Source organism: Dipodomys merriami, unplaced genomic scaffold, assembly GCF_024711535.1.
Source record: "Dipodomys merriami isolate MVZ:Mamm:240054 unplaced genomic scaffold, mDipMer1.0.p SCAF_415, whole genome shotgun sequence".
NCBI classification, from domain to species: Eukaryota; Metazoa; Chordata; class Mammalia; order Rodentia; family Heteromyidae; genus Dipodomys; species Dipodomys merriami.
This window is the reverse complement of record NW_027205771.1, coordinates 610,808-630,011: the sequence shown is the minus strand read 5'-3', so window position 1 is coordinate 630,011 and position 19,204 is coordinate 610,808. Positions and strand designations below refer to the sequence as shown.

General features: G+C 39.4%; 1 protein-coding gene across 2 annotated transcripts in view; it reads left to right on the top strand.

The window, feature by feature from the left end:
* Positions 1–19,204, top strand: part of LOC138807201 (retinoblastoma-like protein 2) — a 66,681-nt gene that overhangs the window by 41,137 nt on the left and 6,340 nt on the right. Inside the window, exons 15-21 of one of the 2 annotated variants that reach the window (XM_069992783.1) lie at positions 4,147–4,413; positions 4,875–5,155; positions 5,240–5,416; positions 12,238–12,309; positions 13,187–13,292; positions 13,901–14,106; positions 14,871–15,035. In XM_069992783.1, coding sequence (XP_069848884.1) covers positions 4,147–4,413; positions 4,875–5,155; positions 5,240–5,416; positions 12,238–12,309; positions 13,187–13,292; positions 13,901–14,106; positions 14,871–15,035 — 1,274 coding nt within the window. The remainder of the gene's footprint in view (positions 1–4,146; positions 4,414–4,874; positions 5,156–5,239; positions 5,417–12,237; positions 12,310–13,186; positions 13,293–13,900; positions 14,107–14,870; positions 15,036–19,204) is intronic. The other variant, XM_069992784.1, reaches the window with a different exon arrangement.

The following is a 19,204-nucleotide window of genomic DNA, read 5'->3' as shown; positions in this document are numbered from 1 at the left end:
ATTGGTCTTGGAGTCTGTTTTTGTGCCAGTACCATGCTGTCTTTGTTGTTATGGCTCTATAGTAGAGTTTGAAGTCTGGCATCGAGGTCTTTCCCATGTTGTCTTTTTTGCCTAGAATTGTTTTGCCTATTCTAGGTCTTTTGTTGTTCCATATGTATTTTTGGTCTGTTTTCTGTATTTCAGTAATGTATGTCATTGGGATTTTAATAGGAATTGCATTGAATTTGTATATTAATTTTGGCAGTATGGCTATTTTCACTATATTAAGTCTGCCTATCCAAGAGCATGGAAGGTCTTTCCATTTCCTGGTGTCTTCTGTAATTTAAGTTTTTATAGTTTTCATTAAATAGTTCTTTTACATCTTTGGTTAGGTTAATTCCTAAATATATTTGGGGGGATTATTGTGAATGGGGTTGTTTCCTTTATTTCCCTTTCTGCTTGTACATTGTTGGTGTACAGGAAGGTGACTGATTTTTGTGGGTTGACTTTGTATCCCGCTACTTTGCCAAAGTCTCATTTTTCTTTTAAAGAATAATTGTGCAGACCCAAACATTCTGAATTATTGAATTATATTAGACTACTCTTGCTTATATTTAATGGTAGGGGGGCTGGGAATGTGGCATAGTGGTAGAGTGCTTTCCTAGCATGCATGAAGCCCTGGGTTTGATTCTCAGTACCTCATAAACAGACAAGGCTGGGCATGGCACTATGGCTCAAGTGATAGAGTGCTAGTCTTGAACAAAAGAAGCTTAGGGGGGCTGGGAAGGTGGCTCAGTGGTAGAGTGCTTGCCTTGCATGCATGAGGCCCTGGGTTCGATTCCTCAGCACCACATAAGCAAAAAGAAAAAAAGCCAGAAGTGGCACTGTGGCTCAAGTGGTAGAGCGCTACGCTAGCCTTGAGCTGAAGAGCTGAAGGACAGCACCAGGCTCAGAGTTCAGGCCCCACGACCAGACCCCCAAAAAAAGAAGCTAAGGAACAGTGCCCAGGACCTGAGTTCAAGCCCCATAACTAGGGGGGAAAAAAAGAAATTACAGTGATAGATACAGGGCATCATGAACACTCCTGAAAATCCTAGCACTTAGGCTATGGGAGGAGAATTATGCATTCAAGGTAAGCCTGGACTACACCAGCCTGTACTACCCCCATCTCAAAAACCAAAATAAATAAAAATGATCTCTGAAAATTTCCTTATTTCTAGAGATATGTAGCTTAACTTTTTCTGTTTATTATTCGGCTGGTCTTTTTTGGTCCTGTAGAATTTTCCCTTTCCTTTTTCTTTTTTTTTTTTTTTTAATTTAAATTTTATTGTAAAGGTGGTGTATGGAGGGCAGAGGGGGTTACAGTTACATAAGTAAGACAATGAGAGTACATTTCATGTCCAACATTGTTACCCCCTCTCTCGTTTTTCTTCCACTTACTCCCCCCCATGTTTTTCCTTTTCTAAGGTATAGATTAAGATTTGACACTAAAATTCACCTTAATTTTCCTTGTACCTGTTATTTCTCCATTTTCCTGAATGGGGGTGTGTGTGTGTGTGTGTGTGTGTGTGTGTGTGTGTGTGTGTGTGTGTGTGTGTGTGTGTGTGTGTGTGTGTGTGTGTGTGTGTGTGTGTGTGTGTGTGTGTGTGTGTGTGTGTGTGTGTGTGTGTGTGTGTGTGTGTGTGTGTGTGTGTGTGTGTGTGTGTGTGTGTGTGTGTGTGTGTGTGTGTGTGTGTGTGTGTGTAATGGTCCTGGGGCTTAAATAATTTAGAATCTGGTCTCTGTCTCAGCTTTTTTGCTCAATGTTAGCACTCTGCCCCTTGAGCCAGAGCTCCACTGGCAGCTTGGTGGCTAATTGGAGATGCGATTCTCACAGACTTTTCTGCCTAAGTAGGTAGGAGATGCTGGCCCCTGGCACTTATGGTTTACTTGTCAATAGCTTTTATGATTCCTACTTCAAGTCTTAGGTTTCAAAAACTACTAACTTGCAGGGAAAATGAAAAAGGAAGAGAAATGTTTGTGTCTTGAAAGTTCATATACTAGTGTAGGTACTAAAAATTAAGCTTTTTATTTGGAATAAGGAGATAGTTTAATAAGTGTTAATGGCGGGGGCTGGGAAGGTGGCTCAGTGGTATAGAGCGCTTGCCTTACATGTATGAGGCCCTTGGTTCGATTCCTCAGCACCACATAAGCAGAAAAAACTGGAAATGGCGCTGTGGCTCAAGTGGTAGAATGCTAGCCTTGAGCTGAAGAGCTGAGGGACAGCACCCAGGCCCAGAGTTCAGGCCCCATGACCGACCAAAAAAAAAAAAGAAAAAAATTGTGAGGTATGCCAGGTGCTGGTGGCTCATGCCTATAATCCTAGCTACTCAGGAGGCTGAGATCTGAAGATCATGGTTCAAAGCTAGCCCGGGCAGAAAAGTCCCTGAGACTCTTACCTCCAATTAAACACCAGAAAACTGGACGTGGTGCTGTAACTTAAAGTGATAGAGCTCTATCCTTGAGCTCTTCAGCTCTTCAGACCCAGAGTTCAAGCCCCATGACCAACCAAAAAAGCAAAACAAAACTAGTATAACAAAAGCCATTGAACTACATAAATGGATGAAATGTATGGTATGTGAGCCATATCTCAATCTGAAAAAAACAAAAACAGACTAGCTGGGCATTGGTGGCTCACACCTGTAATCCTAGCCATTCAGGAGACTGAGATTTGAGGATTGCAATTTAAAGCCAGCCCAGGCAAGAAGGTCCATGAGACTCTTATCTCCTATTATCTACCAAAAAATAAAAATAAAAAAGGAGGGACAAAGGGTGAATTAATGTGCAGCAGTGATACTCACTGAACACTATTTTGAAAATTAACTATAGAAGTTGTGGGTAGGGATGAGAGGGAAAAACTTGGAATTAACTATAGAAGTTGTGGGTAGGGATGAGAGGGAAAAACTTGGAGAACATGAGGGAAGGGGTGACATTTTCCTAAAGAAATGTATTCTTCCTGACTTACATAACTGTAACCCCTTTGTACATAACCTTTATAATAAAATTTTTTAAAAGCCAGAAGTGGAGCTGTGGCTCAAGTGGTAGAGCACTAGTCTTAAGCAAAAAAGCTCAGAGACATTGCCCAGTCCCTGAGTGCAAGCCCCAAGAACCACAAAGAAACAAACAACCTTAACTGAATCTAACCCATGTATGTCCACCTTGATGAGGAACAGTATTATTATTGATTTTGTATATGAAGAAAAAGAAAATGCACTAAAAGGTGGGGGGCACTGGGCGCAGTACTTAGGCGATAGAGATAACTGGGCAAAAGGTAGACTTCATCTCATCAATATACGTGCCTGTGGTCTCAACTACACAAGAAATGGTTAGGAGAGTCTCCGTATAAGGCCAATCCTGGACAAAAACAATGAAAGCTGAGACATGGTTCATGATAAAGCAGATGACACTGAATTCAAACTCATGTACTGCAAAAAAAATAAAGAACCCCAGACAACAGGGTGGCTAAGTATGCTGTTCATGCTTATAGTTCCATCTATTTAGAAAGTAAAGATCAGGAAGATTGTGGTTCAAGGACAGCTTGGCCAAAAAGAAAGGCCTCATTTCAACCAACAAAGTTAGGCATGGTAGGTTCATGCTTGTCATCCAGCTATGTAGGTGTTATAAGTAGGAGGATCTTAGTCTGAGGCCTGACCTAGACTAAAATAGAACTCTATGTGCGAACTTACCAAAAAAAGGGCGTGGTTGTGGTTCAAGTAGTAAGTCTGCCTAGCATGCACATGTTCAAACTCCAGTACTGTTCAAACAGAACAGCTATGAGATGGGTTACCAACAAATCCTCTTACCAACTACCGTCTTTATAGTGAAATTACATTGTACATGTGCTTGAATTTGAACAAAAAATTATAGACAGGATAATTCCTTAAATTAACTCATATATATTTGTAGTAGTTAGAAGACAAAACCTAAATTGATTTAGAAGGTAGACCAAGAAGTGAGTATGTGAGACAAAATGTTCTTTATAATTCATTAATTGTACATGTACTATGAGTTAGGTAATTTTTGTTTGCTTTTAAAATTATGAAGTATTTCAAACAATGTATTGCAGTTCTGTTTGGAAGTCAGATTTGTTCTCCTAGTGTTAAATGAGTTGATTTCTTTTGCTCCCAGGCATGACATCTCCAACCACATTGTATGATAGATACAGCTCACCAACAGTCAGTAGTACCAGAAGGAGGCTATTTGAGAGTGATAGCCCTTCTGATGGAGGGACAGCTGGGCGTGTCTCCCAACAGCCCCTAGTCAATGCTGTCCCTGTGCAGAATGTATCTGGAGAAACTGTTTCTGTTACACCGGTTCCTGGACAGACCCTGGTCACCATGGCAACAGCCACTGTTACAGCCAACAATGGACAAACAGTGACCATTCCAGTACAAGGTAAGGAGGGCAGAGTTGGACACTGAGTTTGTTCATTTGTTCCTTCCTTCCTTCCTTTCTTTCCTTCTCTGTTTCTTCTCTGCTGGTCCTACAGCTTAAATTCAGGGCCTGGATGCTGTCCTTGAGCCTCTTTGTGCTTAAGGCTAGTTCTCTACCACTTGAGCCACAGCACCACTTCCTGCTTTTTCTGAGTAGTTTATTGGAGCTAAGAGTCTCAGATTTTCCTGCCTGGGCCTGGCTTCCAACCACAATTCTCAGATCTCAGCCTCCTGAGTAACTAGGATTACAGGCGTAAGCCACTTAGTTCTGAGTTCTTGCATTTAATGGAAAGTTACCTGAGATTTAGCAGGAGGGGCAATCTGAGATAGAGTGGCGAGGGATTAGGAGATGTGAAATCTCTGCCAGGAAAGCCTCATATTACGAACATTTTCTTTTTTCTCATCCTCTGTAACAAACTGTAGGTATTGCCAATGAAAATGGAGGGATAACATTCTTCCCAGTTCAAGTCAATGTTGGGGGGCAGGCACAGGCTGTTACTGGCTCTATCCAGCCCCTCAGTGCTCAAGCCCTGACTGGAAGTCTGAGTACTCAACAGGTGACAGGAACAACTTTGCAAGTCCCTGGTCAAGTATCCATTCAGCAGCTTTCCCCAGGTGGACAACAGCTGAAACAAGGCCAGCCTTTACCCAACGGCAATGTTAGACCCAGGAAGACCAGCTCTTTATCACTCTTCTTTAGAAAGGTAAGTTACATACTCTTAAACGAAGCATGTGCTTGCAAAATGTATGTTAAAACAGAGTCTAAAGTAGTCTTGTTTATCTGTTAGGTTTACCACTTAGCTGGTGTCCGCCTTCGGGATCTTTGTGCTAAACTAGATATTTCAGATGAACTGAGGAAAAAAATCTGGACCTGCTTTGAATTCTCCATAATTCAGTGTCCTGAACTTATGATGGACAGACATCTGGACCAGTTGTTAATGTGTGCCATTTATGTGATGGCAAAGGTGAGTACCATTGGAGATTCTCCTTCATTACTCAGAACATTTTTTTTTTTTTTAATTTATTTTTTTTTGGTCCGGTCGTGGGGCCTGAACTCTGGGCCTGGGCACTGTCCCTCAGCTCTTCAGCTCAAGGCTAGCGCTCTACCACTTGAGCCACAGCGCCACTTCTGGCTTTTTTTCTTTTTGCTTATGTGGTGCTGAGGAATCGAACCCAGGGCCTCAGGCATGCAAGGCAAGCGCTCTACCACTGAGCCAACTTCCCAGCCCCACTCAGAACATTTTTAAACAGCCTTACTGAGATATCCAATCAGGTAAATGAGTCAATATATTCACAGATACTAGCAAAATTCAGCTTTAGAATATTCCAGTCTCTAGGTTAATGGTTATATAGGATTGTTTCTACTCTTTGAATATTATGAATAATACTAGCATTTATGTATATGGTTTTTGTAACACCTGCTGTCATTTTCTAGGGCATAGTCCGAAGAATGCATTGATCATATAACTATGGGTTTTTTTTTTTCAAATTATTTATTGTGATTAAGTGATTACATAGTTTCCCAAATTTCACAGTATTGTGAGATAGTGATGCTTAGTTAAAGTCACAAACACATTCTAACTTTCATGGGACAAATTGTCTATCGTGTTCTATAACATTGATGAGTTCTTTGAGCTTTGCAATACAGTTATTTCTTCCACATTGGGTGATGTGTACATTTCTTTTGTTTTGCATAGCATCAGCTGTTCCCTCTTTCCCACTTATTCCTTCCCTCCCATCGCTGCCATTGAGTTGCTTAGTTCATTTTGATCAATGTCCAGTGCAGCTGATGGGTCCCACTGTTGTATGTTCTCCCCTGATTCCCTCTAGCTCTGTGTCGTCCTCCTGGTTTCCCTCCAGTGTGCACATATATACCATATATGTGATCAGCAGCATGGGGTTATTTAGTAGTGATTCAACCAGATGAGTGGAAGTCCTTTGTTTCTTAAGCCTTGTTAATTTTGTCGTATCACCTTACATTTTGGATTTAACATCCATTTATCAGGGAGACCATGTGCCATTTGTCTCTGCTCTTGACTTACCTTGCTCAACATGATTTCTTCTACATATAGCTATGTTTTAACCCTTTGAGGAACTGCCAGTTTTTCAATGTATGGTATCGTTTTTAGATTAGCACAAACAACGTATGCAGGTCTTAATTTCTCTCTTTTTAGTTTATTATATTTGTATTGTCTTAAGGCTAGTGTTCTATCCCTTGAGCTAAGCTCCACTTCTGGCTTTGGGTGGTTAATTGTAGATAAGAGTCTTAGCGATTTTCCTGCCCACGCTGGCCTCAAACTTAGATCCTCAGATCTCAGCCTTCTGTGTAGCTAGAGTTACATGCATGAGCTACCAGTACCTGGCTATGATTAACCTTTTAAGCAACTACCATTTTACATTATCATCAGTTATGCAGGAGAGTTCCAATTTCTTATATCCTTGTCACCTTTTTTTTAGTTGTAGTCATATTAGTATGGAATTCCATCTGTGATTTTGATCTGTATTTAATTAGTTGAGCATCTTTTATTGTGCCCTGTTGGCCTCCATTATCAGAATTTTTTTATACTAATCATTCTAAATGTATGAAGTGTCTCTCTCATATGGTTGTGGCTTCTCTGCATTTATTGACGAACATGTTTTCATTTGCTGGGAGGAATACATTTAAATCCTTGCTCATGAAAAAAAAAGGTTTGTTTTTTTTTTGGTCAGTGGTGGGGCTTGAACTCTGGGCCTGGGCACTGTCCCTCAGCTCTTCAGCTCAAGGATGGTGGCTACCACTTGAGCCACAGTGCCATTTCTGGCTTTTTCTGATTATGTGGTACTGAGGAATCAAACCTAAGGCCTCATGCATGCAAGGCAAACACTCTACCATTGAGCCACCTTCCAAAAAGTTGTTTTTAAGATTGAACCTTGCTGTGTAGACACAAGTGTTTCCATGTCATCCTCTTAATTTTGTGTGTGGTACTGGGTTTGAACTCAAGGCCTCATACTTGATAGGCAGGTATTCTACCAACAGAACCATGCCTCCATCCCATTTTTTTTTTGAGATAGGATCTAGGTTTTTGTCTTGGCTGCTCTGTACCATGATCCTATATTTTGCTTCTTGTTATAACTGGGATGACATACTAGACTTTTTTCTGTTGAGATGAGATCCTGGGAACTTTTTTGCCTGGTCTGGCCTATAACCATGATCCTCCCATTCTCAGCTTTGTGCTTAGCTAGAGTGATACGTGATACGTGTGTTGCCATTGTACCTTCACTGGTTGAAATGATGTTGATGTCTTGTGAATTTTTTGCTCCATCTCCAACCTACCAAGTAGCTAGGATTACAGATGTGAGCTGTGTCCAGCCTCTTTGTTCATTGGGTTATTTTTGAGTTTCTGGAGTTCTTTACATATTCTGGATACAACTACCTTGTCAGATATATAATTTATAAACATTTGTCCTGTGTGGGATTTTTCTCTTTTGGGGGTGGGGGTGTCAGTCTTGGGGTTTGAACTCAGGGCCTGAGTGCTGTCCCTGAGCTCTTTTGCTCAAGGCTTAATGCTCTACCAGGTTTGAAGTACAGCTCCATTTTTTTTGGGGGGGGGGGTCCGGTCGTGGGGCCTGAACTCTGGGCCTGGACGCTGTCCCTCAGCTCATCAGCTCAAGGCTAGCGCTCTACCACTTGAGCCACTTCTAGCTTTTTTCTTTTTTGCTTATGTGGTGCTGAGGAATCGAACCCAGGGCCTCAGGCGTGCAAGGCAAGCGCTCTACCACTGAGCCACCTTCCCAGCCCACAGCTCCATTGTTTTGAGTAATTAATTGGAGATAAGAGTCTCAGAGACTTCTCTGCCCAGGCTGGCTTTGAACTATGATCCTCAGATCTCAGCCTCCTGAATAGCTAGAATTACAGGTGTGAACCACTAGCACCTGGCCAGCTTTAGTCTTTTATATGTGGTTTTCTAGTTGCATTGTTAAAAAGCCTGTGCCCCTCCCCACCCCACTAAATGATTTGGGCATCCTTTTTTTTTTTTTTTTTTTTTTGGGTCCGGTCGTGGGGCTTGAACTCTGGGCCTGGGCGCTGTCCCTCAGCTCTTCAGCTCAAGGCTAGCGCTCTACTACTTGAGCCACAGCGCCACTTCTGGCTTTTTTCTTTGTGCTTATGTGGTGTTGAGGAATCGAACCCAGGGCCTCAGGCATGCAAGGCAAGAGCTCTACCACTGAGCTACCTTCCCAGCCCCATTTGGGCATCATTTTGAAAATGCAGCTCATCATAGACATGATGATCTATTCTGTTTGTCTGTCTGTCTTGATGCAGTACCATTCTCTCCTGATTAGTTTTGTTTTTCCTAGAAAGTTTTTTTGTTTTGTTTTGTTTTTTATTGTGAAAATACTGTACAGAGGGGTTACAATTACATGGGCAAGGTAATGAGTACATTTCTTATCAAACATTGTAGCCTCCTCCTTTGTTTCCTAGTTTTGCCTTTTTATAAGGTTTAGAGTTGGGAAATGTGAGTCCCTATACTTTTATTTTCCATTATTTTGGCTATTTTAATACCCTTGAAATAGAATTTGAACTTTGAAATCAAGTTGTCAGTTTCACAAAGGAATCACCTGCAATTCTGATAGAGATAAGTATGTAGATCAATTTGGGGAGTTTTACCATCTTACCAATTTTGCCATCCTGATCCAAGAATGTGACATGTTTCCACATTTACTTAGATCCATTTTTCAACAGTTTTGTGTTTGGTCAGAGTATAACTTTGGCCATTTACTACTAATTTTCGATGCTTTTGTAAATGCAATTCTCATTTTTGATGTGTTCATTACAAGTGCATAGAAAGACAGTTTTAGTATCTAGCATTCTTGCTGAAGTCAGTTCTAATTTTAAGTAGATTCCTTAGGTTTTTCTTTGTACATGGTTATATAATCTGCCTATTTTACTTGTCCATACTAAATGCCATGTATTTTCTTTTCCAATTACCATGACTCGAATACAATGTTGAAAGCAGAAATCTTTGTCTTTAGTTTTCCACTAAAAGTAGTACATTCACAGTTGTCCCCTTAGTCTGAATGCTAACAGATTGAGAAATTTTCCTTTATATTCCTAGTGTTTTGAGTGGTTTTAATCATAAAAAGATGTTCTATTTCTGTTTAAGGTTTCTTTCTGCATTCATTGACTTAATTTATATTTTCATGTTAGACCAGCTTTGCATTCCTATGCCCCATAGTTTTAAATTTTGTTTTTACTAATTTGTTGAGGAACTTTGTCCTTACTCATGAGCTATTGGTAATAATTTGTTATGGCTTTATCAGGTTGATTCATACTGACTTAATTCCAGGGAGATATGGAAGTTATTCTGTTTGTGGTGGTATAATTTTGTATGTTAATCATATCCATTAAGTATAACAAATCCACTAGTTCTGGAGCCAAGAGTAGAAAGGAGTGTAAGTCTATAGCTTTTGTTATACTAACCTTATCATTTCTGCTTATCTAAATGGCTTCTTTGGGTTTTAGTTGCTATCTGGGTTCATTCCCTTTGTTCAATACTCCTATCCATTTCCTGTGTACTGTTAACAAGTATACTACATCTGTTTTATATAATTGGTTGCTTTATTGGTTAACTGCCTGTGTCTTTACTCCAGTTTTCCTACTCTTTTATGTATATTTGAAATTACTGTCTAGGTGTACTTAGTTTTAGCATCAAGAACGTCTCTGAATATTTTAAATAAGGAGAATGTGTTTTCACTTTTGAAAGATAACTTTGCTGCAGAGAAGATTCTGGCTTTTAAAAATTTTGATTACTTTGAATTTGTTACCCTACTTCCTCTTGAACAGTTTCTGATGACAAGTTAGCTGTTTAGTGGGGCTTCTCTGTAAATGAAATACTGTTTTCTTGATGTTTTCAAGATATTCTCTTACTTGGACTTTAGTTTCTGGGTATGTACATCAATTTTTTTTTGGGGGGGGGGTCGGTTGTGGGGCTTGAACTCTGGGCTTGGTTGCTGTCTGTGTGCTCTTCAGCTCAAGGCGAGTGCTCTACCGCTTGAGCCACAGCACCACTTCTGGTTTTCTAGTGGTTTACTGGAGACGAGTCTCAGGGAGTTTCCTGCCCGGGCTGGCTTTATCATGATCCTCAGATCTCAGCCTCCTGAGTAGCTAGGATTACAGGTGTGAGCCACCGGCGCCCAGCTTACACTTACATCAATGTTTTAAAATACACTTTCAGTATTTGTTTTTGAGATGGTCTCATTATGTAGTAGCCAAGGGTGACCTTACTCTTGATCTTCCTGTCCCTGCCTCCTACATGCTGGTTTAAAGAATTTGCTACAATGTTAAGCTTGGGTTCTTTGAACATTCTGTTTTTCTCCCTCTGATCCCTTCTGGTATTCACATTACACATGTTGGTGTGTTTTAATGGTATCTAAAACTTCTGGTTTTTTATTTTAGATCTTAGTTTGCCAGTTTCTTTTTTTGTCTGTGGTGGTGGGGTTTTAACTGGGGTTTGAACTCAGGACCTCATTTGAGCCATTCCCCAAGTTCTTTTTTGTGCTTTCGTTTATTTTTTCAGATAGGGTTTTGCTTTTTGCCCAGGCTATAAGCCTTCTACCTCTACCTTTCTCACATTCTTGGGATCACAGGCACCTACTGATTTGTTTTCAAATTTTTTATTGTGATTAAGTTGTTACATAATTTCCCAAATTTCACAGTATTGTGATAGTGATACTCAGTTTAAGTCACAAACACATTCTAACTTTCCTGAACAAATTGTCTATCACAGTCTATAACATTTATGAGTTCGATGAGCTTTGTGATAGTTATTTCTTCCACATTGGGTGGTATGTACATTTCTTTTATTTTGCATAGCATCAGCTGTTCCCTCTTTCCCATTTGTTCCCTCCCTCCCATCACTGCCATTAAGTTGCTTAGTTCATTTTGGTCAATGTCCAGTGCAGTTGATGGGTCCCGCTGTTATGTTTTCCCGATTCCCTCTAGTTTTGTCTTCCTGGTTCCCCTCCGGTGTACACATATATGCCATACATGTGATCAGCAGCATGGGGTTATTTAGTAGTGATTCGACCAGATGAGTGGAAGTCCTTTGTTTCTTAAGTCCTGTTAATTTTGTCGTGTCACCTACCATTTTGGATTTAACACCCACTTATCAGGGAGACCACGTACCGTTTGTCTCTTTGCTCTTGGCTTACCTCGCTCAACATTTCTTCTAGCTCCATCCATTTCCCTGAAAATGCTATTATTTTGTCCTTTCTAATGGCTGCATAATATTCCATTGTGTATAGATACCACAATTTTTGGATCCATTCATCTGTGGTGGGATATCTGGGTTGTTTCCGTATCCTGGCTATTGTGAACAGTGCTGCAATAAACATGGAGCACCAACTGAACTTTTTGGTCTTGAATTGTAATCTTCCCATGTCTGTTTTGGTGACACAGTTTTTACTGTGTCACTAAGCTGGTCTGTAATCTGGAGTAGCTCCTTCCTTTGTAGCTGGGATTATAGACATGTACTGCCATGCCAAGCCTCCTTATTCTACTTAGCTAGTTCCTCTTTTTTCCTACAGCAAATTTTTTCAATTCAGTTGTACCTTTGTATTCCAAATCTTAGTTCACATATCATGCTTCTGCTCATAATTTTAGATTTTCATGGACGTTTGTCCAATTGGTATATGCCTTTAACACCATTTCTAGAGACTTTAAAAACAAATCACTTGCAGTAAGCGTTAGGTTCACTGAGCTTTCAAACAGTTAATGCCAGAAGTTCTGAGTACTCTCACTCTTTGCCAGGTCACAAAAGAAGACAAGTCTTTCCAGAATATCATGCGTTGTTATAGGACTCAGCCACAGGCATGTAGCCAGGTAACTACGTTTTCTCTTGGAGTTGAAAAGAAAGCTAAAGTATTTGATGGTAAATTTAAAAATTACCTGTAGCTGGTTTTGTGCCCTTTTTTTCAAGAATTAACAGCTAAGGCTACGTTAATTCAGAGGATCTTGACATAGATGCAAATTAAGTAGTTGGTTTCTATGTCACTTTTCCATCTAGTTTAATAAGAACACTACTGTACATTTAACCAAAATCTTATATGAAATTTACATTAATTAAAATGAAAATTCAATTAATCTTTAATACAATTTATCTTGAATACTGTTTCTGAAAGTTTCTTTTTTTTTGGTCCGGTCGTGGGGCCTGAACTCTGGGTCTGGGCGCTGTCCCTCATCTCTTCAGCTCAAGGCTAGCGCTCTACCACTTGAGCCACAGAGCCACTTCGTTTTTTCTTTTTTGCTTATGTGGTGCTGAGGAATCGAACCAAGGGCCTCATGCATGCAAGGCAAGCGCTCTACCACTGAGCCACCTTCCCAGCCCTGAAAGTCAAGTTTCTATCTGACTTGGAATGATTTCATTTTGTTAAAGACTATTACTGCTACGTAGTATTTTAGATAGCACTTGGAATTTGAAGTGAGATTAACTCTCTTCAAGGCTTGTAGTATAGTAGCTGTGTAACTGGTTACAGTTCTTTTGGGGTTTTTTGAGGCTGGGCTTTTAATCGCTTGCTTTAGCTTTCCAAGTACTGGGATTACAGGTGTTTTGCTACCACTTCTGACTTGGGTGCAGTTTTTAACATCCCTGAGGAACACAACTTAGTATTTTGGGGAAAATCAAGTAGCCTGTCAAGGTCTCATCATCTATATGATTAATAAAAACTAATTTCCATCCCTTTCTGCTATCTTCTTAAAGGTCTATAGAAGTGTGTTGATAAAAGGAAAACAAAAAAGAAGAAATTCTGGCAGCAGTGAAAGCAGAAGCCATCAGAATTCTCCAACAGAACCAAACAAAGACCGAGGTAAGCGAATGCTTCGTGAACTTACCCAAATACAATTAGAACTATATTTCTTCTTAGCCTAGAGAAAAAGGATTACAAAAAACTACTAGAGAAAGTCTTTCTTGGAAAAGGATTGGCTGTAATAATAAATTTTAAATTCAGTGTCAAAGTTGTCTTTCCTTCCAGTTGAGAAGCACAAAGTGCATAACATTTTTCTTCAGGGAAATTAGGAAAGGTTCAGACAGGCAGCATGCCAGTTGGAGCCAGGCCACAAAAATGCCATTGTAGACTTGTACCTCGCAGTGCAGAACTCTGGTCCTAGAAAACTTTCTTGTAATATTTATGGTTTGGGAGTATGGTTATTATCCTGAGTTTTGCACCATGGTATAAACAAGTGTCAAGTCAGACAGTGTGGTAAATATCTATAATCCTTGCACTCCAGATTATAGTGAGGCCAGCCTGGTGTTAAAGCAAAAACTGTGTCACCAAAACTAACATTCCCTCTATTGTCATTAATAAGTAGTGCAGTAGATGGTCTCAGTCTCTGAAATTTTTCTGAAAATAGTGTGTACTAGCAGCCTCTTTTTGTTTAACATTAACATCCTTTATTTTACTTTTACTGTCTGCAGCCAGTAGAGACTCCAGTCCAGTTATGAGATCAAGTAGCACCTTGCCAGTTCCACAACCCAGCAGTGCCCCTCCTACACCTACTAGGCTCACAGGTGCAAACAGTGACATGGAAGAGGAGGAGAGAGGAGACCTCATTCAGTTCTATAACAACATCTATATAAAACAAATGAAAGCATTTGCCATGAAGTACTCACAGGCAAATACAGTAAGTTCAACATGGATTATTTCATGTTTCTTCCAGTTCTAAGAGATGGAGAAGTCCCTCAGTTTCAATGAATAAAGCTATGGAAATCTCTAGCTAGTGATTTGACTAAACAACATTTCTACTCCTGAGCATTAAGGATTAAGAATGTATGTGTGGAGATGTAACGATGAACACATCTCCTCCCATAACTTAATATAAGCAAATAAGAAGGAAAAGGAAAGCTGGGCGTTTGTGGCTCATGCTCAAGAGGCTAAGATTTGAGGATCATGGTTCAAGGCCAGGCAGAAATAGTCTATGAAATTCTTCAGTTAACCAGCAAAAAGCCAGTAGAAGTGTGGATCAAGTGGTAGAGCTCCAGCTTTGAGCAAAAAAGCAAAGCAAAAGCACAAGGCCCCTGAGTTCAAGCCCTGCCCCATACTGGGAACAACCACCATAAAAAAGACTAACACTACATTGGATTCCCTACCCCCTACAAGGACAGAAATATGAGAGACAGTAGCTACATGAAGTTTTAGTTTTTCAGTATTTAACAGTGATGACTTTGCAAACTAAACACTGTTTCCTAGTGTAATACAGTATTTTCAAACTTAAGGGGTTATGAAGATTAAATGATGTAACTTATTTAAAAAGTACTTAGAACAGTGACTGGCACCAACTTTTAAGCACTTAAGTTTTAGTATGATAGTTTCTTTAGGTTTGTGATTGTAAACATCACTGTGTAACATTCATAAACTAGTTTATTGTACTGATTTTGTTTATAACAGATGGATGCCCCTCCACTCTCTCCCTATCCATTTATAAGAACAGGCTCCCCTCGCCGAATACAGCTGTCTCAAAATCATCCTATCTACATTTCCCCACATAAAAATGAAACAATGCTTTCTCCTCGAGAAAAGATTTTTTACTACTTCAGCAACAGTCCATCAAAGGTGAGACTAACTAAATCTTAGTCTTTGTTGTAGGATGCAAAAATCAGGCATGTGCTTAGCATAGGCATTGACTACTAGAGTGATGGGAACTGCCAGGGAACAGTAGCCATAAAGTCCCAATGAAACAGAAACCAGATATGGGTTTTTTGAGGACTTGAGAACTGGCTATAAATCTGGACATTTGTGGCTTTTATTTCATTTGTAAAAATTATTTTGTTGTTGGTTGTAAAGCTTGAATTCAGGGCCTGGACACAGTCCCTGAGCTCTTTTGCTCAAGGCCAGTGTTCTAGTACTTTCAGCTACAGCTCCACCTCTGGTTTTCAGGTAGTTAATTAGAGTCTCATGGCCAAAGCCTAGACTGGCTTTGAACCACAATCTTCAGATCTCAGCCTCCTGAGTAGCTAGGATTACAGGGGTGAGCCACCAGTGCCTAGCTTCATTTGTAGAAATTGTTTCTACACATACATTTGTTTAAAAAAAAAAACAACTTGGATGTCTAAACTAGTTTGAGTTCCTAATTCTGGGCAAGGAAAGTGGCTCAGTGGTGGAATGCTTGCCTTGCATGCATGAGGCCCTGGGTTCGATTCCTCAGAATCACATAAGCAGAAAAAGCCGGAAGTGGCGCTGTGGCTCAAGTGGTAGAGTGCTAGCCTTGAGCTGAAGAGCTGAGGGACAGTGCCAAGAGTTCAGGCCCCACAACTGACCAAAAAAAAAGAGTTCCTAATTCTGGGACAGGCAGTGTCTCAGGAAAGAAATGGAGTACTGTGTGACAGTCGCATGCAGGTTTATGTGGCCTGAACAAAGGAAGAGCAATTTCAGTTAGACTTCATGAAGTGAGGAAGTTGCTGGGATCTGGGAGTGTATCCAAGGAAAAGCAGATAAGGGAAAGTTGTTTAATCTTTGAGGCAAAAGGCTAGCTCACTGGGCATCATATAAAGCATTTGGCGGGGAGGGGTGGGGGGGCGGGATGAAAAGCCCTGACAACCATATGCTATGTGCTATCTTTGATCAGTCCCACATAGGATAACTCTGGGGTAAAAAAGGAAATATTGGAACAATGAGCAAAATTGAAATATAGACTTCAATGTTTGAAGACTTTTACTGATGATAGATTACAATAGAAGGTGATGCTTAGAGGTAAAATGGTAGCCCAATAACTCCTTTCAGAGTATTAAGTGAAATCTGAAAAACTAAAAGGTAATATACACTACTGCTTATCTGGTCATAGATTTCCTAAATATGAAATGTACAGGTAAGTATTAAACAAGATAAATTAGTATCACAATAGTTCAAAAAACGGCTGGAAAGAGTGTCATGGGCCCTGAGTTCAGTCCAATTAAAAAAATAGTAAGCAGTTTTGTCAGGACAGAAATCAAGAGTTAACTATTCTGCTTCCATGTAACCTGATTTAAATGTAAAGACACAATTTAAAGGTTGGCAACCTGGACAGTCAGTTGGTGATAAGTAAAAAACTATACAATTAAAAAAAATGTGTACGAATATGCCTCAATAGGGATAGGCCTTGAAAACATGTGAAAGAAATACATGAGATTCTATCCCCATGAAATGTTCAGGAAGGGCAAGTTTATAAGGAGATTAGTGGTTACCTAGAGAATCAAGTAAAAAACTGTGATGGTTGCACAACTTTGGGAGAAGTCCAAAAGCCATGGAGTTGTAAACTGTAAATGAATAAATTATATGGTATGTGAATTACAGCTTGATTAGCTATACTAGTAATGTTAGAAAATTAGATTTCATAGCAAATGATAGTATCAATGTAGAGATTCATTTTCTAATGAGGATATGCTGTCTTAAGCAGAAAAAGTTCAGTGAAGGGACAACATAATAAAGTAGGCATAGAGATATCAATGATTAGGAACGTTAAGCAAACTGGCTGACATTTCTAGAACACTCAAAGTGCGCATGGAACATTTATAAACATAGACTACATTTTGGATCGAAACAGAAGTCTCTGTTGTTATTGGGGATTGAACTCAAGTGACTTGAACTCAAGTGACTTGAGCATCTTCAGCAAGTGCTCTTCCACAGTTACATTCCATTGGTAAATTTTAAAGGATTCTAGTATTTTTTTCTGGACACTACGGTATTAAATGATTAGGAATGATATGTGGAAAAATTTTTGGAAGCTAAATCACAGATTTCTATGGATTAGAAAACACACAAGAAATTTCAAAGTATTTTACACTAAAATGAGAACCCAAAACATTAAAATCTGTGGAATACAACTAAAGCAGTACTAAAAGGGAAGAATTACAGCACTAAACTTAAAAGGAAAATGTCAAACTAGTGGGCTCAGATTTCAACTAAAATCGCTGAAATAGAAAACTGGAAAAATGTTGATACATCTCTGTGCAGATTTCTCAGGAAAAAAATAAAATACCAATTTATGCCCAAAGTGTTGAAAGTTGACTTTTTATCAATAATTGTGACAATGCAGATGAAACAGACAAATGTCTTGAAAGACCTAAATAAAATTCAAGAACATATAGCCCTCAAAATAAATTTCTAGTTTAAAATCCTTTTCTCAAAATTGTAAGCCAAACTTTGGCTTTACTAACAAAATGCATAAAGTGAAAACATATAGTGAAAATCTGCAACATACATGCATGTAAAAACTCCCAAAGAACTTCCTGAGAGAAGTTAATAATGAAAGTCTGCCAAAATACCTACAGATAATCAGGAGTAAAGCATAATCAGGAGTAAAGCAAAGTATGTCCACTCTCACTTCTGGTTCAACACTGGAACTGGAGGCTCTACCATGTGCAATAAGGCAAAATAAGGAAGGCATTCAATTATATAACGCAATTTAACTCACAGAGAACCTACAAAAGTTTCTGGAACTAAGATTACACAACCAGTATGCAAAACTAAAATGTACTATAGCACTCAAGAATCAAATTTTAAGATACCATACGTAGATAGGATCAGAAATTAATAGGAATGAAAGGCCTGAGAAAATGTTTATAAATTGGAAAACAAGGTAATTTTTCTTCGAATTACTTGTATAAACTGATTCTAAAATTTGTATGAAAAAAAGGAACTACAATAAATAAGGAACAATTTGTATATGTGTGTATTACTACTAGAGCTATTGAGCCTTGCACTTATTTATTTAGCTTTTCCGTTGTGCCTTTAAACTCAAATACACATTGGCTATATATGGACCTCCGGTAGACTGTCAATACTTCTACCAACCCCATACCTGTCTTTTGCCTTATCTAAAATCTTAAAATTAGACAGTGTGAATCCTCCAATTGTTTCAAAATTGTTTTAGTTGCTAGGCATCAGTGTCTTATGCCTATAATCCTAGCTATTCAGAAAGCTGAGATCTGGACAACTACATTTCAAAGTCATTCTGGGCAGAAAAATCCACAAGACCCCATCTCAAATTGGCCAGCAAAATGCCAGGCTGGGTGTATAGCTCAAATGGTTGAGTGCCAACCATGAGCAAGTCAAGTGAATGTAAGGCCCTAAGATCAAGCTCCTGTATCAAAAAAAAAAAAAAATCTAGGTGTGGTGCATGCCTCCAGTGACCTGCATGAGGCCCTGAGTTCACACTGAACTACTACAAAAAGAATTTTCTGTAAGAGCTGCAGACTGAGGAAATATCTACAAATCACATTATCTGATCAAGGATACACAAACACAAATATTTAACGAATTCTCAAAATCAAATGGGAAAAGACTGCCAAATATAAAAGTTGGTAAAATATTTGAACACTTTTTTCCTGCCCACCAAATGGCTAAAATTCTGTATATTGATAGTTGTAGAGCAGATAACACTTTTTTTTTGCTGGTCATGGGGCCTGAACTCAGGGCCTGGGCGCTGTCCCTCAGCTCTTCAGCTCAAGGCTAGCACTCTACCATTTGAGCCACAGCGCCACTTCCGGCTTTTTCTGCTTATGTGGTACTGAGGAATCGAACCCAGGGCCTCATGCATGCAAGGCAAGCACTCTACCACAGAGCCACCTTCCCAGCCCCAGCAAATAACACTTTTTTATACAGAATGGTCTCTAGCTATTCAGCAAGACAGTTTGGCAGTTCATTCTAAGGTTGAATATAAACTTAGAATCAGTAATCTCATTCCTAGGTATTTGCCAAGTGAAATACTTTTAAATCTTTATGGTAACTTTTGTTGCTGCTGCCAG